Below are 25,464 nucleotides of genomic sequence, written 5' to 3' on the forward strand. Positions count from 1 at the left end.
AGATTGAGTATGACCATGAAAGAAGAAGAAAATCAATGTCCAACGTCTACCTTCACTCAAACTTTAGCTTTCAAAAGGCTAAATATCTCCACATCGAAGAAAGATCAACCTTCAACATCTGTTTTTGATCGACCAAATATGACAAGCGATCAACACGAAAAAGAGATGAAAACTTTGAAAGAAAATCACTTCATGAAGAAAACAATGGCGAGAAGATACGCAGTCGTGTCCCATCACGCATGAAGAGGAAGCTATCTGTTGACATAAACACAGATGGTCCCTTGATCGTGAGGCTAAGACTTATTATATTCACCAATTCTACAAATGAAGAAGGTGAACAAATATTTGATGAAAATATAACTTGTATTCGAGGGAAAGCATCAAATGAGTAAACACTAGAAATTGTATTCACAATATTCATCAATATAACAAAGTTCAATTTCACGAAATACGTTTCTTTGAAATCTCGTGTGAACAATAGGAAAAAATGTTCCTCAATCTCATATTTTATCACTACTATATTGATTTTAGAAACATTTTCAAATATAGCAAAATAAATCAAAATATTCGTAAAATATAACAAATGTTAAATTCTATCAATGATATATAGTGATCGATAGACATAAAAAAATATTACAAAAACAAAAATGCTTCTTAAATTTGTAGTTTGTGTAAAAATATACATAAATTTTCAAAAGTTTCATAAATGCTCTCTTTATCTTTTAAAAAGGGTTAAAACATACTTAAATTGGAAATGAAAATCGTTAAAATTTTATTTTAAAAAATTGTAAAAGTTTCATAAATAGCCTTGAGTTAAAAATGACTTGTTCAAATAAAAAAAACACTTTAGAAATTGACTGTATTTAACTATTAACACAAGATCATATTTGGATAGATCGATTTTTTTTTTTTGTTTGACTAATTATTGTTATAGAGTGTTTTAAGAAGAAATTTTTAATTTTGAACTTCGTAAGATTTTGTGAATTGTTAGGGAGCGTTTGGAGAAAGGGTTATCACTATGGGGTTAGAGTTATGGTAACTCAACCCTTGTTTGGAGAAAGAGTTATATAACTCTTGATTTAAGTTTATCATTAACCGCTTTTCCTGACTCTCTTCTTTCTCAATCCATGGAACAACGATCCTCTAATAAAAAGGGGAAAAAAACATAATGTTTAGGTAAGAAGAAAACTGAGAATATTTTATCTTTAAAAGAAAAAACAGTAATTTATTCAACCGTAACGATTACTTAAAAAAAAAATTAAAAATTTCATGTCCTATGTAAAGAAATTAAGGCAAATTATTCTACGAAAACTATGACGATTTGATAAATTAAATATACAAAATTTGTGTATTGGAGTTAGAATATGATTTTTTAAAAGAAAAATTAATAATTTATTTGCACGTAACAATTACGTCAAAAAGTTAAAAATTGACTTCGTATTTTAAAAAAATGACTTAAAATTGTTTTACAAAAATAGAACATTTCGAGAAATTAATTATACGAAATTTGTGTATTGGATTTAGAATATAAATTTCTTTAAAAAATCAATAAATTATTTGCACGTAACGATTATGTAAAAAAAATGTTGGAAATAGACGTCACATTTAAATAAATTACTGAATTTTCTTTTTACGAAAATAGGATAATTTGATAAATTAAATATACGAAATTCGTGATGGATTTAGAATACGAATATTTTTTTTAAAATGTATAAAAAAATAAATTTCATAACACTACATACCTAATCCTTACCTTAAATGCATCTTACCACATATAATATCATAACACTATGAAAAATGACTTAAAAGAGTTTAAATAAACTATTCCGTTATCTTATCATATTTTATCACATCTTTTGTTTTTTCTTTTCCAATTTAAATAAAACAAATCATCTCTTCTCAATTAATTCCTTCCAAAAATAAAATATTCAAATTTTTTTATAATTTGTTATCCATTATTTCGTTATTCTCACTGTTTTTTATGATTCTATTCCCCCAATTTATGATACATTTAATGTCGGTATCATTAATTTAAATTTTTTTTATTATCCTTAAATACCGTTATAATTTAATGATTCCCCTTAAATAATGTTAATTTATTATTATGTTAAATGAAATGTTTTATCAAATAATGGTTATATGCATAATTATATGTTTTATCAAATCTTGAAGTTGTTATTATATAAAAATTTTAGGGAAGAATACAATTTTAAATTCAAATATTGGAGATCTTTCAACTAAATTTTTTAAATTTATAAAATAAATATTTATTACTATATATATAATCCAAAAACAATGAAGGCTAACTACGAAAAATTGTATATTTGAATGATATAATAAAATGTTACTAAAAATTAACCAAACCTTATGAAACGTACCACAAATAAATTATATTATCAAAATCATTATAGGATAAATTGTGTATTTGTATGATATGATAAAATATTACTAAGAACTAACAAACCTTATGAAACGTACAATGAATACATTATATTATGAATCATTTTATGGATAGCAAAAAGAGTATGAATTAAATAGCTATTAGTAGATATATATTAATAAAAATAAATTGTTAATTATTTGATTTAATATCTACAAATTAGAAAATCTGGTATAAATTGAAGGCATAAATCTAGGAGATGTTGATTAAATGAGATCAACACGAAAAATAAATATGTACTTAATATTTCTACAAAACGAATGATTTGCAAATATATTGTATTCGTGATTCTTGGTTAAATTCCATTATTTTAATCTACCAAAATACATTGTATGGGAGAAAAAGGACTTTTGGTCTATGAAGGGGTAAAATCGACGGAAAATTTGTCAAAAAATATTTAATTCAGACAATTTTTCTATCAATTAATATATTTTTAAAATTTGCTATTTTCCAAAATGTTATCTATTATTTTGCTATTCTAACAATTTTCTCACAAGAATTTATCTCTACCCTACAAAATCCTCCTTATCAAATAAATAGATAATAAATAAAATATATCTTACAAAGAAAATTTTGCATATTAAAAAAATAAAAGAATTGTAAAAAGTAGAACTTTTCATAAAATATTTATATTTTAGAAGAAAAAAGTGTGACTAATTTTTATACAAATAGTTTTTGAAAAAAGCCCTTTAGAAAAAAATAGGATATAAAGAGTCCACACATATATAATCTTCCATTTATGTATTAATTAAATTCTAAGAATTCAAATTTCCATTTTCCACTAGGAAACTGATATAATTCACATTTCCATTTCTCCCGAGGAAACTAATTTAATTCCCCTTTTCCAAAACCTATAAATTCAAATATCACTCTCAATTTAATCAGATTCACACAATTAATTTCAAGCTGAATTACAATTAATAAAATGTCATCTCCAAATTTTTTACCGCCCCTCATGTCGTTGTCACCGTCGCCTCTGCCGTCGTTGCACTCACTGATTCTACTTCCTCGCTACATTGAGGATTTGTTGATGGCCTCCATGTTTCTTTCCATTGTACTACTTTTATTCATTTCCATTTTATGTAGAAAACGATCCGCCAAATCTGACGTGGAAGAGTTTCCGGAGAATGTGGACATTGAAGCACCGATTTTTCATTATGGCGGAGATGAAGGCGGCGAACAAGATTGTGCAATTTGCCTTTGTGAAATTGAGGAAGGAGAGAAGTGTAGAAAGATGAAAACGTGTGGTCATGTGTTTCATAAAGATTGCATTGGCCGGTGGTTTAAGGTGGATGGTCATTGTCCAATTTGTCGGACCTCCGTTTGTGTAGTAGTCGTTGATCGCGGTGGAAATGCCATAACTTCTTCTACATCTTTATTGATCCCCTACATGAACTGAATTTAATCTCGACACTGATCAACTTTGTGATCACAATGAAACAAGCGAAGTAGTTAATACTATATGTCGCGACGTGATCGCTACGCGGAGCGGCCGACCTCCCCGTTTATTTAATTTTAATAAATAGTTTTGGAGTCGCCACCAACCATATTAGGGTGTGATTGGTCACCCAAAAAAAAAAGAAAAAAAAATGGTCTGCGTACATTCAGAGATTTAAGTTCGGGAGTCAGTTGTATGTAGGGAAGGTGTTAGCACCCTACAACACCCAAAAAATGGTTACCCAATTTTATCTTTTAAATTAAATTGTAGAGGTTCACAAAACAAAGTTTTTATTTAGGTTTTGTTTAATGTCCCATGTTTATCAATTCATATCGAAGAAAGTAAAACCTAAGCATGAATTGATGATTATGGGTGGCATAGGAGCCATTAGAAAAATTAAGTTTATTTTTGTTTTAAAAGATTTTTATTCACCTTAAGAATATTAAGATACCAAAACTTGATATTTTAATCTCTATCATAGGTGTTTAATGAAAAATTTCATATATCTAGAATTAATAAATTCATAGAAAATACTACTCAGTCTCATTTAAAATATGAAATGTGTTAATTTAAAAAACAATCTATTAATTAAATTTCAAAAGGAAAAATTTCATGTATTTATGGATTTTAAATTATAAAATCCATAAAAAAATAATACTTTTTCTCCAATTTACATTATTATATTTAAATAAAAAAAGAATAATAACAATGGCAAAACATTATGAAATTTGAAAAAATACTTAGAAGTAATATGCTGAGATAAAATAAATACATTGATAATATATGCAAAATGTAAAAGATATTAATGTAGGATGCAAGATAATTAATTAATACAAACACATGCAACATAATTAATTAAATCAAAATGATGCAAAATAATTGATTAATGCAGGATGCAAAATAATTGATTAATGCATAATTAAACGATGGCCAAATGAATATCAAATATAATAATTAACAGTTGAATGCCAAAGTAGGTTTGGCCCAATATGCAAATAAATAATATTGCAAATAAACAATCACACCAAAATGAATATCAAATAATTATAGCCACATATGCATACTGATTAACTAATACATCATGCAAATAATTAGAATGAGGGAGTGAAAATGTCATATACAAGTTGCTAATTAATTAATAGGCCAAATGAAAAATGGTTGTTGCCAAATATTAATTATATCATGCATAATTATTAACATGAATAATATAGAGTATGTCATATGGATACATGGATAAAGTAATTAACAAAGACTGTAAAATTGATGCCAATGAAGCATGAGTATTACCAAATACAGGATGTTAATTGATTAATTATGCATAATTATTAAAACATGTTATATGGACATAAGTAATTAACTGTAAAATGGGTGCCAATAAAGAATGAGTATTACCAAATACAGAAGGCTAATTGATTAATTATGCATAATTATTAAGGCATGCCATATGGATATAAGTAATTAACTGTAAAATGGGTGTCAATGAAGAATGAGATCCAAATACAAATATATGATGCTAATTAATTAAAAAGAAATTAAATACCCAACAATTAAAAAGAAATTAACAGAACAGAATGGATACCCAATATTTAAAAAGAAATTAATACGGAACAGAATGCTCAATATTTAAAAATAAAAAATAAAAAAATTAATATAGAATGGAAGGTAGAATGCTCAGTATTAAGAAAGATACAAATAATAAAATTAACATGTTAAATGATGGTAAAATGATGAACACGATAGTTCATAATTAAAAGCAGTATATCAAACAAGAAAAAAAAATCAGTAAACAAGAATAAATATAAAAAGAGGAAAAAAAAAAAAAAACTTACCAGCAGGTCTGCCCTTCAATGCCAAAGGTTATTCATTTTGATCTAACTTACCAGCAGGTCTGCCCTTCAATGCCAAAGGTTATTCATTTTGATCTTCTTTCACTTTCACCTCTTTCTAAATCCTCCAATAATAAAAAAAAAAGATCCTCCTCCCCTTTCTTTTTCCTCTTTCCTTTTTATAGGGCAAACTCCATTGTTTTTTTTAGATCACGAGATGGGAGTGCAGATTACAGAGAAATAGGAAGAAAGTGGGAGAGTGGGAGAAAGTGATAGAGTGGGAGAAAGTGGGAGAGTGATGACGAAGAAAAGGGGATGGTTGAGAAAAAATTGGAAGGAAATCAAATCTTTTAGTTTTATTTTTATTATTTATTTTTAAATGTATTTATTATTATTATTATTGTTTTTTTAAAATATAAATTTAAGATTCAAATTCAAATTCAAATTCAAATTCAAATTTTATTTCTTTTTTGATTTCTTTTTCTTTTCTTTTTTCTTTTCTTTTTTCTTTTATAATAAATAAATATAGGACAAAATACGGTGTAGTAATAAATAAATATAGGACAAAATACGGTATCTACACTATATATAGAGTCCTTTTATGTTCATTTTCCTAATGTTTTGTTTAATGAATTTGCATGTTTATTGAGTTCAATTGAATGAAATGATGGATTAAAACACTAGGGGAAATCAATGAACCTATTTATGTTATGCACATTTATAAGACATAAGCCAATATACTATATTAGAGTCTATCTAAAAAGGTGTCTTAACGACATACTTCTATAGTGAGTGTCGCGACATGATCGCTACGCGGAGCGGCCGACCTCAATCATTTATTTAATTTTAGTAAATAAATAGTTTTGAAGTCGCCACCAACCATATTAGAGTGTGATTGGTCATCCCAAAAAGAAAAAAAAGTGTTCTGGATAAATTCATGAGATTTAAGTTCGAGAGTCAATTGTGTGTAGGGAAGGTGTTAGTACCCTACAACACTCATAAAATGGTTATCAAATTTTATCTTTTAAACTAAACTATAGGGGTTCGCAAAACAAAGTTTTATTTAAATGTCCATGTTTATCAATTCACATCGAAGAAAATAAAACCCAAGCATGAATTGATACTTATGGATGACATATGAGCCACTAAAAAAATGAAGTTTATTTTTGTTTTAAATGATATTTTTATTCAGCTTAAGAATATTAAGATACCAATATTTGATATTTTAATCTCCTTGTGTTTAATGAGAAATTTCATATATCTAAGAATTAATAAATTCATAGAAAACACTACTCAGTCTTATTTAAAATATGAAATGTGTTTATTTAAAAACAATCGATTAATTAAATTTCAAACGAAAAAATTTCATGTATTCATGAAATTTAAATTATAAAATCCATAAAAAACAATACTTTTCCTCCAATTTATGTTTTTATATTTAAATTGAAAAATGAATAATAACAATGACAAAACATTATGAAATTTGAGAAATGCTTGAAGGGTAATATGTTGAGATAAAATAAATATATAAAATAAATACATGGATAATATAAGCAATATGAAAAATGTACAAAATGATTAATTAATGTAGGATGCAAGATAATTAATTAATACAGCATATATAGTTAATAAAGGATGCAAAATAATTAATTAATTAATGCAGAATGATGCAAATTAATTAATTAATTCAAAATGATGCAAAATAGTTAATTAATTTAAAATAATGCAAATTAATTAATTAATTAATGAGAATGATGCAAAATAATTAATTAATTCAAAAGAAGTCAAAACAATTAATTAATTCAGAAGGATACAAAATAATTAATTAATGCAGAATGATGTAAAATAATTAATTAATGCAAAATAATTTATCTTCTTCGTCGTAATAAAATAAAGATTTATTTTTTTCATAACAAGAAAATAAAATATTTTTCTTCAATTTTTAAAACTTATTTGTTTTCCACGGTTAAGTTTAATTTGATATCTATATAGCATACTAGTTTGGTCACTTTGGTGTCTAACAAATTATTCCTAACATATAATATCAAATAACATAATTCTTAAGTGATTTTAATCGCAAAATTTGCAAAAATATTTATATTGCAAATAATTTTATCAAAGCTCTTATTCAACCTAAACGACATAATTTAAATTACTAGAATAAATGGATACTTTAAAGCATATTTTATATCATTATCATTATATATATCCATAATACATAAAAGTACAGTTGATACATAATTTATGTGTATCATCATAAAAACCATTCCACATTATTTACATCACACATTGTAGTTAGATATTACAATAATTTCATAAAACAAAACTTCATATAGCCATACATTATTCTTCAAAATTTAATTGCATAATTTAAATTTGAAAGACAAGCAGGTACTTTCAACATGCCATCTGCATAACACGAAATAAATTAATACATAATCATCAATTTGAACATAAACTAAATATATGCATACTAAATATATAGTCATCTTTTAAAGAAAATCATCAAAATCTAAATTTTAATTAGATTTTAGGATGAATTAGATTTTCAACCATCTCCGTTCGATTTTAATTCTTTTAATTATGGATTAAAATATTAATTGAATCTATTTACAATCCTTTCAAATAAAATAATTATATCGATAATTAATCATTAAAGAAACAAAAAATCAAATTTATAATTGATCTTTTTAACCAAAACAATCAAATGATGATTATCATTAAAGAAACAAACCTACACTATGGCCGACAAAACGTGCAGACTAATAATTAGTCATTAATGATTCACTGTGGTTTTGTGCATATATATATATCATTAAATTTCTTTCTTCATTCAGACTTTCAAACTTAATTCAAAATAATAATAATAATAATTAAATAATTTTTAATCAAATGATAATTCAAGAATCTTTAATTCAAATATTAATTGATAATTAAATAAACTTAATTCAAATTGATGAAAACATGTCGGGGAAACATTGAAAACAAACTATTAACAATATATCTAAAATCACAAGTTCTCAATCAACACTTTGATACCACGTGTAAACTTTAGCTTCGTGATTATACAATAAAACCCTAATATTGTATATAACAATAAGTATCAAAGTCTTTGAACTAGATGATTTTACAAATTAAACTTAGATAAAGAATACTATACCTTGATTCATGAATAGACTTCTAAAGGATTGTGTTTCTCTCACTTAGCCTCCCTTAACATAATTAATTTTTTTGATGGAAAGATTGAATTACTTGAATGAAGCCAAGAGAGGACCAATCCCTAAGGTTTTATTTATAGACACCACCCATCATGATATTTAATTAGGACATTATCTTTTTATCTAATATAGGTCTAATAAAATAACAATGGACCCTAAAATGATAAAATGACATATAATGCACATCAGACACATTAACAATAATATTATATTTAAAATAAATCTAACAATCCTATCATTTTTTTTTTTTTGTCTTATTGAATTGCATAAACATCTGTTATAACAAATGATTTTGTATGGAATAGTATAATTGGCAAATTATTAAACAACAACACCACCTAGCCTAGGGAAGATGGTTAATTAGTTTAGGTTAAAGCCCTAACTGGTGTGCTGACTTAGGAGAAGATGCTCAGGCTTGACCAACCCATGCAAAAAATATGAAATTGGACATGTTGACTTTTGACCCAATAACCATTGACTCTGAAATTCGAAAAGTTTCTTTATGAATACATTGTTATAACTTAATATGTGGTAACTTGAATCGTGCTTTCAAACTCTTTTAGTTATTTTTTAACTCACCAACTCTAATTATGTTGTCCATGTTTTTTCTTTTGTATCATGTTCTTCTAGATAAATTCACATTTGAAATATCACATAAAAGTCAAGTTAGTATATCTAAAATTTCACATCAACCACTACTATTATTACTGTTATGTGATGTTTATTAAAAAAAAAAATCAACTATAGTTGAATTTTGTTATTGTTTTTATTTAATGTTTGCTCTTCTTGTTCTCATCGCCAAGTTGAATTTAAGAAATATAATGTGTATGGCTGGTTGTAAAAGTAAACCATAATAATAATATTACAACAACACTATTCTATTGATGGAGAAATATAATCAATATACATGAGATTTAGTATTAGGGTGATTATCATTTGATTATCTAATTAATAACTAAAAAACAAAGATGTAGCAAAGATGATAAAATCAAGGAAGCTTAGGAACACGTTCACGTGTACGATGGAGATATCGATATATATTGTGTATCTCAAAACCTCTATAAATAGAGAAGAAGAATTACACTCCAAATCAAAACACAGCAAAAATTTAAGCTTTGAGAAAATTAAAATTAATTTTAAGTTTGTGAAAGAGAGAAAAATGGCTTCTGGATGCAAATGTGGTGACAATTGCTCATGTGGAGATAGCTGCAACTGCCAATCAGGGTCCATCATCCTCAAGCAGTAAGTAATAAGTTTTTCTAGTGTTGTTTTGGAGTTAAGTATATGGTTAAATATGAATAAATATTCAAAACTAATTATTATATATGTGTATATATCAAAGTTATATTGAATGAAATAATAATTTAGAAAATGGTTTGATTGAGAATGCAGAAGTGGATGCAGCTGTGGGGATAGCTGCTCATGTGACCCATGCGGCTGCAAATGAGCCATGAGAAAGATGGATAAAACCCCTAAACACAACAAAAGCTTCTTCTTCATGCAATAAATTGATGAATATGATCAATCTACAAACTTTGTCTTTCTTTTATTTATCCTTCTTTGTTTGATGAAAATCAAATATTGTTAAATTGGCTTTGAAACTCCAAGTTCATATGGATTTGGGTTTTCTATGGCTTCTTGAAATTTAGTGTGAACTATGTACTATTGCTTTGTTGTGTGTTGGGGAGCTCAAGGTTGATAATATATATATTATTCAAAAGTTTCAAGTTTGTGCGTTTCAATTTGTGTTCTACATGAATATTTGGTTTTCAGTCTATTTATAATTCTTCACTCTTTCTTGATCATCTTTTAATTTGCTTAACTACAAAATTTGTTTGTATAGTTTGAATGTGTGAGGTTGATATCTTTTATTTCTAGACTATGTAATGATTTATTGATCTTAGTACATCGTTAATTGTGATTGTATGTATCGTTTGTGGTATGTGTCTATATATATATATAATTTTTTTTATTTTCTTGTCGTTCAGATGCAAATTGAAATAGACTCTTACGTATGTTGTAACACCATGTTTCATTCCTTCTATCATACATTATTATATATATTATTATTTATATATTCAAATATAATGCAATTTTGTTGTCCATTCAAACATTATGCACTTTATTATCAATTACCAATCTCAAATGTAATTAATTGTTTAAACTAAAAAAACATGTTATAATTCATGGGATAAAAGTTTAGGGTTTAGGGTTTATTGTATAATCATGAAGCTAAATGGTAATTCTTGGGGTAACATAATTTAATTAAATTATAAAGTAAGATAAACAGGTTAAACTGAAAAAACATGCTCCATTATAAACTTTTAGATTTAATTATCTTACTTTTTAATTATGTTAGAATTCTTGGGGTAAATTTTTAGTTAATTGTTTGAGATGTTTGATTTAGAATGGATGGTTTGGTGGAATTAGAATTCATTAAATATTTGTTGATTGGATATTTAATTAATTATTGGATTTAGATTTTTGGTGTTGTTGAAATTTAATTTAATTAAATAACTTTCAGTGTTTTTTTAATTAAATTGAGGAGTAGAATTTTGTTAAAAATTTGATAGTGACAAAAAAGTTAATATATTTGTTAAAATATATTTAATATGGAAAAGATATTGATATCGTTTGATTATACAAGAGAGGAGGGATTTATTCAAAAAAAAAGAAAAATGAGAAGTAGTAATTTATAAAAGTAGTAAGGTTAATTTTCATAAATATAACAAATAGGTAAAATATTTACGGTCGTCTAACTAAATGAAAAAGCTCATTAAACTCATAAACTCATGAAACGTCATTTTTAAAAAATTTGTTTTAGGTTTGCCCTTCCTTTTTATCGTCTTTCTTCTCTTCCTCTTCTACGATTTTTTTTCTCTTTCTTTTTTTCCTCTTCTGCAATTGTCTTTTTCTCTTCTTCTTCTACATATTTTTAAATATTTTGGTTTGCTCCTCCTTTTCATCTTTTTTCTTTTGCAATTTTTCATTTCCTTTTCATTGTCTTTTTCTCTTCTTCTGCAATTTTTTTTCATACTATTAATTGGTTCAAGATCGTGTACTAAATATAAAATATCTATTTTTCTTATTTGGTTGTTTAGGATCGTGTGCCAAATATAAAAAATCGTTGGTATATTGGATTAACCAAATCTAAACAACTGTGTATAAAAAATAGTCAAATCTAAACGATCATGTACCAAAAAATCTTTAAAATACAATTTAGGATTTGGGTGGCCAAATTTAAATGATCAAATCTAAATGACGTGTTTCAAATATAAATGATTGTGTACCAAATCTAAACAATCGTGTGCAAAAAAAAACTTGAAAAAATCGTTAGAGATTTGACTACTTAAATTTAAACGTCCAATCTAAACAATCATGTACCAAATATAAACGATCCTGTAACAAAAAAATTTGGAAAAAAATGTTTAGATTTGGCTACCCAAATTTAAACGATCAAATCTAAACGATCGATCGTGCTAAATGATCGTGTATCAAAATATCTTGAAAAAAGGCATTTAGATTTTGCTACCCAAATTTAAACGATTAGATCTAAACGATCGTGTAACAAAGAATAACCAAACCTAAATGATCGTTTATCAAATATATTACCCTAAATGTCAATTAATCATGGGGCATTTTGGGAATTTTTCATAATGAACCTTTGGACTTTTTCCATTTTTGAAATTGTTCTATACCTTATATATATTTTTTCGTTTTGTTATATCTTTTAAAATATACCACTAATAATAATATAATACTTCATTATTAGGGGTCTTTTAAAAATATAACAAAACGGAAACGTATTTACACTATATAAAACAATTTCGAAAATGAAGAAAACCCACAAGCCCACAATAAAAAATACAGAAAATGCCCCGTGAATAATTGGCATCCAAAACATAATATATTTAGGAAATGATCGTTTAGATTTGGCTATTCTTTCCTACATGATCGTTTAGATTTGATCGTTCAAATCCAAATAATTTCTTTTTCAAGATTTTTGGTACACGATCGTTTAGATTTAATCATTTAAATTTGGATAGCAAGATCTAAACGATTTTTTCAATATTTGTTGGTACACGATCGTTTAGATTTGGCGTTTAAATTTGGGTAGCCAAATCTAAATGATTTTTTCCAAAAAAAAATTGTGCATGATCGTTTATATTTGATACACGATTGTTTAGATTTGATCAAATAAATTTGGGTAGTCAAATCTAAACGATTGTTTTTTTCAAAATTTGTTGGTACACGATCGTTGAGATTTGATCGTTTAAATTTGGATAATCTCAACAATTTTTTTTCAAGATTTTTTTATATACGATTGTTTATATTTTAAATCAGATTTGATTGTTTAAATTTGGCTACCTAAATCTAAACAATGTTTTTTAAAATTCCTTGCTACAGGATCGTTTAGATTTTGTTATTTTTTTCCATGATCGTTTAGATTTGGCAATTCAATATCCCAACGATTTTTTTCACAATCTTTTATATTTGGTACACGATTTTGAACCAAATAACAGTTTTTTAAAAAAATTACAAAAGAATAGAAAATGACGATGGAAAGGAAAAGAAAAATTGCATAAAAGAAAGATGGAAAGGAAAGGAAGAGTAAACAAAAATATTTTTAAAACAATGTAGAAGAAAAAGAGAAAAAGATGATGGAAGGAAAAAAACCATGGAAGAGGAAGAGAAAGACAGATGATGAAAAGAATGACAAACCTAGAATATTTATAAAAAAAATGGTCAGTTTTATGGGTTTCTTCATTTTGTTACACGAGACGTAAATATTTTGTTGGTCTGATATATTTATGAAAATTAACCTTATTAGTGTTGTTGTTATTATTATAATAATAAGAGGCTTTGAAGCGTGCAAGCCATTCTTCATCATCTTCTTCCTCAACTCAAACCCTAGACGTCGACCATTCACATTCTAGCCTCTCTTCCGCGTGAATCACCTTCTCTGTTCACCGCAATCCCAGATAAAGACGAGAAGCGGTCTGATCCATCAACCAAGACGAAGCGTCCAACAAAATCGTCTGCACGCGTCGAACTTCCTTTTGGTGTAGCCATTCTGTCTGTCTTCGATCGCAGCCATTTCGCCCACATTCAGCGTAACTCAGCCAAAGGTCTCGCCCTCTCCCTTCAATTCATTTGGGTTTTTATATTCTGTCAAGCCATACATTGTTAAAACCGAGCAATCCAAGATCTGTCGTGATGAAGCCTCCCCTTGTTGTCTAAGCCACGTTCGGGATTTGCAAGCCAATTTCTCTCTGACAAAGTTGAAGGGATAGAAGTCCTACACAGCAGAATAAATTTAAACAAAACCATAACTCAAATTTGATTGGGATCTTAAAATACCATGCATCGAAAAATCAATTATAAAAATTAAATTACAACTAAACATGCTTTAAAAAGAATACAAATAAGAGAAAACTCCAATATAGGGCGCCACCAGTTGGAGACTTCTCTAAGAATAAAATTTTTAGTATCTACTAAAGCTCTAATATTGAGGCGCCACCACTTGGAGGCCTCTCAAAGAATAAAAATTTTGGTTTGTGGGAACCGAAGGTATGAAAAACAATATGTTAAAAGAAAAAAAAAATTGTTATGAGAAAAAAAATTTATACAAAGTTACATAATACCAAAAGCACCTTCCTTCTATCATATCTTTACCTCCCTCTTCTTTAGTTGAAAAGGTAGTTAGAGAGAAAATGGGATAGGTGAAATCACCCACATTCCCAAAATAACTCCCTTAATAAGGGATTATTATTTTAATTAATTAATTAATTAAATCATATTTAATTAATATTTTATTTAAATAATATTTAAATGTCAAATAACATGGTTTTAATTTAATTAGTTAAATTAAATTAAATTAAATTAGACTATTAATTAATTCTTCAATTAATTAATTACTAAATTAAATATCTTACATTTATATCAATTCAAATTTGAATCATATTCAAATATAAAATTTCTTTCATAATTGGTTAGTATACCTTGTAGACAAGGTGTCATATAAGATCATCACATATTGTGTTTTTACAGTATCACTAGACTGATTAGGTGAATCTTACAAGATCTCTAGACTGATTAACGTGTATCTTATGGGATCACAAGACTATTATGGTGCAAGGTATCTTCTAATAGGAAGTTAAAAGTTTTTATTCCTAACAGGAACAGTAATGAATCTCTTATTAGGTACACTTTTATACTCACCATTTTTCATGTTGAACCTTTTCAGGCAAAGGTATTGTGAGAGGCAAACCAGCGAGGGACAAGAATGACTTGTGAATGTCATATGGAAACCTTTCAAATTCTTTCTTTAATGTTTTGCTTATTTTCAAGTTTTGTTGATTGTAATGAGTTTTATGTTTAAAATTATTGTATGTATCATTTTCACTTAAAACATAAATACTTTTCTATTTTTATTTGAAATAGGGTCAAAACTAAGTTTTCTTTCATATTCATTTTTGAAACAGATTTTATAATCTCTTGTATTTTAACTATTTGATTTGGTATCTTATGAATGGAAGTTTTTTTTTATTTGTTTTGATATGTATTTTTTTTATTTGTTAAAGTAATGATCTAAGCTAGTTTTATTATAGTATGGTTGTTATAGTTGTTATCAGAGCATAAGTTTTAGGTTCGGTAGACTGACTTATGATGTGAATCTTTATTTTTTTGTCTATATGGCTATTACGGTTCTTCGTCACTCGTCAGGTATGTTATTAAGATATAAGTTTATGTTTATGTACATGACCTTGCATGTATTAAACTATAATAGCTTGAATGGTACGATTTAATGGTGAAATTTAGAAGAAAAAAAATATCCCCACATAGGAGGTACTCGAAGGGGTGGTCGAGGAGGCAGAAAACTAGGATGTAATCAACCTAATGGATTGTTTTGTGACTAAACATCTAAGAAATAAGTTATGTCTGCATGGTTTTAAAGAGAACTAAATACATGGTTAAGTTCAGATATATACCAAGTATATTGAATTGTGTCTGCAATTGAGATATTGGAGAAGGAACAAAGAAAACCTTAGTGTGTTTTCAATCCCAAGCACCGCCTTCGATCTAAAATGGACTTCGGGGAAGATGCTTGGGCTTGATCAACCTTAGCCAAAAACATGAAATTGAACATGATGACCTTTGACTCAATAACCATTGGCTCTGAAATTCAAGTACACAAGCTAAGGTTAGGTTTCTCTATAAGTACATCGTTATAACTTGATTTGTGCTAACTTGAGTTCTATGGTAACTTGAATTCTACTTTCAAACTCTTTTGGCTACATTTTCACTCACCAACTAGTTATTTTGTGCATATTATTTCTTTTGCATCACATTCTTCTCCACTTTAAACAAATTCACATATGGAATATCACGTAAAAGTGTAGGTTTTTTCCTATCCAAAATTTTTTAGAAGAAAAAAATTTAACCATAGTTGAATTTTATTATTGTTTTTATTTAATAAAGTTTGCTTTTCTTGATCTTATCACCAAGTTGAATTAAAAAATATAATGTGTATGGCAGGTTGTGAAAGTAAACAAACAGCCATAATAATAATAATACAACAACTCTATTCTATTGATGGAGAAATATATATAATCAAACTTTACATGAGCTTGAGTTAATTAGGGTGATTATCATTTGATTATCTAATTAATAACTAAAAAACGAAGATGTAGTAAAGATGATAAAATCAAGGAAGCTTAGGAACACGTCCACGTGTATGGTGGAGATATTGATATATATTGGGTATCTCAAAACCTCTATAAATAGAGAAGAAGAATTACACTCCAAATCAAAACACAGCAAAAGTTTAAGCTTTGAGAAAATTAAAATTAATTTTAAGTTTGTGAAAGAGAGAAAAATGGCTTCTGGATGCAAATGTGGTGACAATTGCTCATGTGGAGATAACTGCAACTGCCAATCAGGGTCCATCATCCTCAAGCAGTAAGTAATAAGTTTTTCTAGTGTTGTTTTAGAATTAAGTATATGGTTAAATATGAATAAATATTCAAAACTAATTATTATATATGTGTATATATCAACGTTATGTTGAATGAAATAATAATTTAGAAAATGGTTTGATTGAGAATGCAGAAGTGGATGCAGCTGTGGGGATGGCTGCTCATGTGACCCATGCAGCTGCAAGTGAGCCATGAGAAGGATGTATAAAACCCTTAAACACAACAAAAGTGCTTCTCCATGCAATAAATTGATGAATATGTGATCAATCTGCAAACTTTTTTTTCTTTATCCTGCTTTATTTGATAAAATCAAATATGGTTAAATTGGCTTTGAAACTCCATGTTCATATGGAATTGGGTTTTCTATGGCTTATTGAAATTTAGTATGAACTATGTACTATTTCTTGGTTGTGTGGGGAAACTTAGGGCTGATAATATTCATCAAAAGTTTCAAGTTTGTGTTTGAATTTGTGTTCTATATGAATATTTGGTTGTCGTGTCATCTTCGTATTTATAATTCTTCACTCATCTTCGATCATTCTCTAATTTGCTTTATTACAAAATTAGTTAACTTTGAAGTTGTTAGATTGACATTATCTTATATTTTTAGACTATATGATTTATCAATCTTAGTATATCTCATTAATTTAAAATTTTTCGATCCGTCCACTACACAATGGTTATTATAAATCTCATACGTTGGAACTTGAAACTTTAATTCTTTGTTCAACTACTAACTTTTTGTTATCCGTAAAGGGTACTAATTTTCGTAATAAAGTTGACAAAAAACCTACCAACACGGCTAATGTATGTAATTACTCTCTTTGAGCATATAAGTTTAATGCCTAATTTCAATTTTGGTATTCCTATTTAGATTTGAAAACTTAGAAATGAACTACGCCAATGTTTTTGTATGCACCAGGTAGATTTTGTAGATTTGTGAGTAGGAATGAGCATGATAGACCAAAAAACTCGAGTCGACCAACCGAATCGAAGGTGGTTGATCAAAATTAAAGATAAGTTAATTTGATAGGTGTTGATTTAGAAAAATCCAAACTGACAATATTTTTTAAAATTCTCAAAGGCTTAAACCGACCATGTCGGTTTGTACTCCATGCAGTGTAGGTTATGTCTAAAAACTTATCCGATCGATTGATACTCCCCCTATTTATAAGTATTTCATCTCTTGAATTAACTTAAATTCTCACTGCTATAAATTTCGTCGATTTTTTTCTATATTTTATAAATAATTTCTTCCTTTTTTATTCATTAGGGTTTACAATGTAAATTATTTAATTGTAAAAAATAGCAAATTCGACAAAATATTTACAAGACAACAAAATTTCAGATTTTATCAATAATAAACATTTGATAGCCAGTGATGTTTTTCTATTAGTGGCATTGATAGTCAATGATAAAAGTCTATCACTAACTATCATGGATAAAATTCAAAAATTTTGCTACAGCTTAAATTTTTTTAATTTATTTGTTATTTTTAAAAGAGTCCCAATTTAACAAGGATTTGAAACCATTTTAAAAATTAAATATTCAAAGATTTTACTAATATAATTCATAATGTTTTTTTTTTTTTTTTTTTGATAAAAAGTTAATAAGTTAATGGGGTCACATAAAAGATTTCATAAAATTAAATTTAAAATTTATATATTCACCACCCTAAAAGATTTTTGTTTTATTATAGAAAAATAAATCTAACAGATTTAATTAATATTCACCCGTGGGAGAATTACCATTAAAATAAATAAATAATAAAATATAAAATATTTGACTAAATATTTACAACATATAGTTAAAAAGATTCTATTAACGATAGACACCCGTATTCTTTTCTAAATTACATTTTATAAAAGTTTATCCATTTTTATTATTTATAAAATTTAAAATTTTAAGTTAAAATTTTTATTTTATTTTGGATTAGAATTTTCTCTTAAATCTTCCCTCCACTTTCTTCCTTCTTTTTAAAATAGAGTAGAGTTTGTCAATTTTCCGTGCAAAAGAATAAAAAGGCAATACTTTTGTTCATATAGAAAATAAAATTTAAGATTTATATCATTTTAGATAAAAAATTATTTAAATATTTGTTTTATTTAACATGTAATACCAAATTTAGTCTGTTTGGATTGAATTAAGAAAAGTTGTTTTTCAAAAAAATTATTTTTTATTTAAACTCTTGTTTTTAAAAATGATTTAAAATACATTTAAAAATCTATTTTGAATATTTTCCAAACACTTTAGTATTTTTTTAAAATAACTTATTTTCTAAATTAAAAACTTAAAAATATAATTTAAACGCACGTTAATATTACAAGTATTTTTTAGAAAACCATAACGATGCATGATAATTTTATTTTCATTATTTAAATTTATCTTTAATTTTAAAATATTAATTATTATTGTATTCAAAAGATTATAATTAATATACTTTATGAAAAAATTTAATTGATATATTTTTAATTTATTGTTTAAATTCTCAAAGCTTTAGGGTGAATTTGATATTATTTTCTAAAATAAATTATACATTGTTCAAATTAAATTTAATAGCCAACATTATAGTTTAATTTAAATAAATTTATACCAATTTCAAATTTTGTGATCTGATCTCATATATAAAAATATAACATTGATTTGTGTTAACTTTCGATTAATTAATTTGTCATTGTTATCATTCGAAGTATTGTATTATATTAAATATAAAATGATTGAAAATTTAATAACAACTAAGTACAATCAATCAAATTATTTCAAATGTATTAATAAAGAAAATTAACACTAGGGATTAAAATTAATAGACATTAGTAAAGTAACAAAAAAAAAAAAAGCTTGAAAAAGTCTATATAAACTGGATAGAAGCTAAATTTTAAAATTAAATCCAAAGAAAATGTAACATTTTAAAACTTCAGGATAAATATATAAATTGAACTCAAAAGTACAAGTAGAAAAATCTATACTTTTAAAACTTAATAATAGTAGATAAAATAAAAGTTCTACACAAAATTTGTGGTACTGCTCTCTGACAAAAAAAAAAACTTATATTATAAAATAAAGACTTAGTTTAATTGATTATTAGACCAATTGATGTTGAAACTTTCTATCAATGCCAAAAGGATAAGACGAAAATGAGAGAAAACTTTGTTATACATATTTGAAAAAAATTATAAATTAAATAAAATGTCAAAATCAATTAGTCGTGGACACTATGTGTATATATATATATAATTTTCTTGGTCTTCTTGTCAATTAGATACAAATTGAAATAGAGTGTTATGTAGGTTGTAGCACCATATTTCATGCCTTCTACCATACATTAATGTATATATCATTATTTATGCATTTCCTTTTGTCAACTATATCCAAATATATAATGCATTTTTATTGTCCATTCAAATTGAAAACATCATGCACTATAAAATATCAATTATTACCAATTTCAAACCTAATTAATTGTTTGATCTTTTAACTCTTTACAATGTTACAACCATTAAACTAGAAAAACTTACGTCATTATATTTGAATCGTTGAGACAAAAATTAACTATGTAATTGTTTGCAAAAGATTATACTTAGAAACATATGAATAGAGAGGTATCCTACGTCTATGTCCTACTAAATTGCATAAATAACATCTCTTATTATTGTTATGGATGATTTTGTAGTATAATTGGCAAAACAACTGCAACAAGATTAAGATCAAAATAACAAGATTTAGGCCAAATAACACCTAGCTTAAAGAAGATGGTTGGTTAGTTTGGGTTAAACCCCTAACTAGTGTGCTCGATCTCAAGTATCGCCTTAGAAATAAAATGGATTTAGGAAAAGATGTTTGGGCTTGACAAACTCTAGCCAAACATGAAATTGGCCGACGTTCTTACCTTTGACTCAATAATTATTGGGTCTAAAATCCTAGGGAACAACCTAGGTTAAGTTTCTCTTGAACTCTTTAGACTACTTTTTCACTCACTAACTAGTTATTATTGTACATGTTTTTTCTTTTGCATCAAGTCTCCAATTATTTAAACAAATTCACTTCTGAAATATCACATAACAGTTAGGTATGGTAAATTTTTTCTCTCAAATTTGACATCAACCACTATTATTAATATATATTATTATGTAATATTTACAAAAGAAAAAAAAAACCAACCATAGTTGAATTTTATTATTGTTTTTATTTATTGTTTGCTTTTGTTGTTCTCATCGCCGAGTTGAATTTAGACAATATAATAATAATAATAATACAACACCTCTATTCTATTGATGGAGAAATATAATCAACATTACATGAGATTGAGTTATTAGGATGATTATCTAATGAATAAATAACTATAAAACAAGGAGATAGTAAAGATGATAAAATCAAGGAAGCTTAAGATCCGTCCACGTGGACGGTGGAGATATTGATATATATTGTGTACCTCAAAACCTCTATAAATAGAGAAGAAGAATTACACTCCAAATCAAAACACAGCAAAAGTTTAAGCTTTGAGAAAATTAAAATTAATTTTAAGTTTGTGAAAGAGAGAAAAATGGCTTCTGGATGCAAATGTGGTGACAATTGCTCATGTGGAGATAGCTGCAACTGCCAATCAGGGTCCGTCATCCTCAAGCAGTAAGTAATAAGTTTTTCTAGTGTTGTTTTAGAATTAAGTATATGGTTAAATATGAATAAAAAACTCAAAACTAAGTATTATATATGAGTATATATCAAAGTTATATTGAATGAAATAATAATTTAGAAAATGGTTTGATTGAGAATGCAGAAGTGGATGCAGCTGTGGGGATAGCTGCTCATGTGACCCATGCAGCTGCAAATGAGCTATGAGAAAGATGGATAAAACCCCTAAACACAACAAAAGCTTCTTCTTCATGCAATAAATTGATGAATATGATCAATCTACAAACTTTGTTTTTCTTTTCTTTATCCTTCTTTGTTTGATGAAAATCAAATATTGTTAAATTGGCTTTGAAACTCCAAGTTCATATGGATTTGGTTTTTCTATCGCTTCTTGAAATTTAGTGTGAACTATGTACTATTGCTTTGTTGTGGGTTGGGGAGCTCAAGGTTGATAATATATATTCATCAAAAGTTTTAAGTTTGTGTTTGAACTCGTGTAATATGAATATTTGGTTTTCAGTATACTCTTCGTACTTTTAACTCTTTACTCTTTCTCGATCATCTTCTAATTCACGTAATTAAAAAATTTGTTTGTATAGTTTGAAAGTGTAAAGTTGATGTTATCTTTCATTTCCAGACTATATGATTTATCAATCTCTTAGTATATCATTAAATGATTATAGAACAATTTTAAAATTCTTGAGTCAGTTCGCTACAAAATACTCTTTATAAATCTCATACCTTCAAACTTTAAAATTTCAACTTTGTTCAACTACTAATTTATAAAGGATTCTAGTTTTCCTAATAAAGTGGGAAAAATCTTACCTAGATGTGTGGACAATAAGTGGTTTAATTTGTGTAATTACTCTCTTTGGGCACATCTTAAGTTTAATGCCTAAATTTAATTTTGGTATTTCCTATATTAAGATTTGAAAACTTAGAAATGGACTTTGGTTCTGTTTATATACACCATGTCTATACGGTGTAGATTTGTGAGAAGGAATAAACATGATAGACAAAAAAAAAAAAAAAAAAAAAAAAAAAAAAAAAAAAACTTAGTCGACCAAATGAACCAAACGTGGTTGAGAGGTTTAATAGGTGTCGATTTAGAAAAAAAATCCAAACGGACAACATTTTTTAAAAAATCTTAAATGCTTAAACAGACTTATTAGCATGTACTCCTTCGTGGTCGAGATCAGTTTAAATATTTACTAAATTGCTCATAGCCAGTTTAATGTTGATTTGGTCTAAAAACAGACTCTTATTCATTGATTTTTGTCCCTTATTTATAAGTATCTTCATCTTTTGAAAATTAACTAAATTCTATATTTATAGAATCTTATCAATCAAATTAAACATAGTTTTAGTGTCCTAGTACTTATATAACATCAATTTTGGAGTAAAGAAAAGAATGAGAGGTAATTGTTTGCTCATGATATTCACAACGTAAACAATTAATAAAATATATAAAATCGATATTTTTTTAGTTAATAACTAATCATTCCATGAAATAGTTAATAAAGATTTCATAAACCAAATTTTTTAAAATGTGAACTTTTAAAAATAGTATATTTTACAAAATATTTACCATTTATACCAAATTCTATCACTGATAGTCATGGTGATAAAAAAATTTAAAATTTTGTTGTAACTTGTAATTATTTTAATTTATTTTGCTATTTTTAAAAATACTCAAATTTAAAATTTATGCATTAGTCGCCCTAGGAACATTTTTGTTTTATTATTTGGAAAGAAATCTAATGGATTTAATACTTGCTTAGGTAGTAGGGACGATTACAATTAAAAAACTAAAATGAGCAATGAAACTAAAACTAATTTTAAAAATACAAAAACCAAGTCAAATATGGAGATAATTAGTATAAGTATAATTTAATTAACGAAAAAATAAGTATAGCCACCCTCCTAATCTCATCTAATCTCATTTAACTTATTTTCTTAAAACATTGAAAAGAAGAAGGTATCATTTCATTTCTACAATAGATGGATAAACCAAAAATATAAATCAAAATAAGATTGATTCAATAGTATTGTCTAACATGACTTCCGTCTCTAGAGGTTGAAAGTTTCTAACTCACTCACGTCATGTTTGCACTCCTAATATGTACTAAAAAACACTCCTAATGGGTTTTTTTAATAGACTAAATACAGATAAATTTGAATAACAATAAAATGAGCATTTGAATTTAGTAATTGAGAGGTAGAGTAAAGATTGTGATTTGATTTTAAAAGAAATTTCATGAGAGATAATGAAGGGTAACAGCTAGGAACCATCCACGTGTACGGTGGATATTCATCAATTTGGTCTTCCATGAGACTATATTATAGAGAACCCAAAACACAAAAATACTTCACAATCACATACTGCTTTGGAAAGATTTTGATCCCAAAACTTTGGAAACAAAATGACTTCTGGTTGCAAGTGTGGTGAAAATTGCTCGTGTGGAGATAGTTGCAATTGCCTCTTGGGGTATTTTTGTTTGTTTTTAATATCTACTTTTTATTACGATTTTTTTTTAAGTTTTCATATCAAGTTTTGAAATCTAAAACTTTGTATGATAACGGTTTCATTAATCGCTTCCGATATTTTAAATTTGTATTTGCCTCTTTTCATCTTTTTTCATTTAGAGTTTCTAGTTTTTCAAGGTTAGTTATAAATAAATTGAAAACATTCCTAAAAACATTAATAACAAAACATACAAATTTATGTACCTAATATTCTAAATCTAAATGATCATTGATTTAGGTTTAATTAAAAATGTTTTTAAAAAATTATATTTGGATAAGTTTTTTAAAAGTTAAGAAAGCCATCAGAATTTCTAGGAAAGAATTATAGTTTTGAAAATTTCAAAACTAAATAGTTGTCAACAACCTTTAAAATATTCATTTTTATTTTCTAAATTTGTTTATTGAATTCAAATTTTTAGGGAAGAAACAAGTTTTCAATATGAAAATCCAATAGTTTAATTTGTCAAAAGACAATTTTTACAAGTACAATTGTTTTAAAGAAGAAAATCTATTGGAAATATTCTTAAATATAATTAAATTTTATTATCTATTAAAGATCGCTACAATAAATCGCAATAATTTATTTGTTCTTTCCTCTTATATAGCAGGTGAATATCGAACTTTATTTATTTACATATTTTATTAATTATTTCTCTAAAAAATCTTCGTAGGACCATCAAGGGGGCCACCTCCCTAATCAACATGTACGTAAATTAAATGATTTCACTAAGTTACTTTTAATTTCTTTTATTAAATTCCTTTAAACAGATCAATATACTATGGTAGTATTAGAAATTTTTTTATTGAAAATCGTGAACAGGAATCATGGTTGCAGCTGCTGTGACAGTAGCTGCTCGTGCGACACATGTGATTGTTGTTGATGAGCTCTTGCAGAGATGAATGAAGCCCTTAAACAACAAAGCTCTCTGAAATGGAATAAAATTATGTGACAATATCCAACAACAAAAAAAATAATTGTGTTTTTGGCTTCTTGTGTTTTTGCACTTTGTTTGAAATCAGTGTGTGAAAGAACTATGTAATAGCTTTGTTGTGGGCTATGTGTGGGTTGTTGTTTTATATAATCAAAGTTGCTACAAATATGTGTTTGGAGTATTGTGTGCAGTGAAAATTTGGTTTAATAATGAGTATTTATGTCAAGATTAGGACTAAAGTGACTCGTCAATGATAGTATGACATTTTTTTAATCTTTCGAGTGAAACAAAAGACAAAACTATAGGTTATATTTCACTCGAAATCAAAACTAAAATTTATGTTCAAAATAGACAATATCATACAATTTTAGTATTAAATGAGAATATCATACATACTCATCCATTAAATCCGATATCAATGTCGAAACCCTAATATCAACCAATATTTAATCATTGAACAGTATCATTTTGTGATT

The 25,464-nt window shown here is 26.5% G+C and overlaps 1 protein-coding gene and 4 long non-coding RNA genes across 5 annotated transcripts; all 5 read left to right on the forward strand.

Annotated features, from left to right (window-relative positions):
• The first annotated feature begins 3,395 nt into the window (after positions 1–3,395).
• LOC105434506 (RING-H2 finger protein ATL39) lies at positions 3,396–3,839 on the forward strand. Its single transcript, XM_011650211.1, has one exon. It carries the CDS (start codon positions 3,396–3,398, stop codon positions 3,837–3,839), a length of 444 nt encoding a protein of 147 aa, XP_011648513.1.
• Positions 3,840–10,015: 6,176 nt separating this feature from the next.
• Positions 10,016–10,649, forward strand: LOC101203273. The gene is made up of 2 exons (XR_180887.3): positions 10,016–10,164; positions 10,315–10,649. It is a non-coding gene; the product is annotated as an uncharacterized LOC101203273 (long non-coding RNA).
• Positions 10,650–16,710: 6,061 nt separating this feature from the next.
• Positions 16,711–17,427, forward strand: LOC116401800. The gene is made up of 2 exons (XR_004214179.1): positions 16,711–16,884; positions 17,035–17,427. It is a non-coding gene; the product is annotated as an uncharacterized LOC116401800 (long non-coding RNA).
• A 3,936-nt stretch (positions 17,428–21,363) lies between these two features.
• On the forward strand, positions 21,364–22,072 carry LOC116402902. Its single transcript, XR_004215573.1, has 2 exons — positions 21,364–21,524; positions 21,676–22,072. It is a non-coding gene; the product is annotated as an uncharacterized LOC116402902 (long non-coding RNA).
• Positions 22,073–23,248: 1,176 nt separating this feature from the next.
• LOC101219362 lies at positions 23,249–25,214 on the forward strand. The gene is made up of 3 exons (XR_180885.3): positions 23,249–24,018; positions 24,728–24,760; positions 24,877–25,214. It is a non-coding gene; the product is annotated as an uncharacterized LOC101219362 (long non-coding RNA).
• Positions 25,215–25,464: the final 250 nt, after the last annotated feature.

The sequence above is a fragment of the Cucumis sativus genome, chromosome 1, assembly GCF_000004075.3.
Source record: "Cucumis sativus cultivar 9930 chromosome 1, Cucumber_9930_V3, whole genome shotgun sequence".
In the NCBI taxonomy this organism is placed as follows: domain Eukaryota; kingdom Viridiplantae; phylum Streptophyta; class Magnoliopsida; order Cucurbitales; family Cucurbitaceae; genus Cucumis; species Cucumis sativus.

Excerpts from the sequence above, each read along its gene's own strand:
- LOC105434506 (XM_011650211.1), top strand. The coding sequence starts at position 3,396 with ATGTCGTTGTCACCGTCGCCTCTGCCGTCGTTGCACTCACTGATTCTA.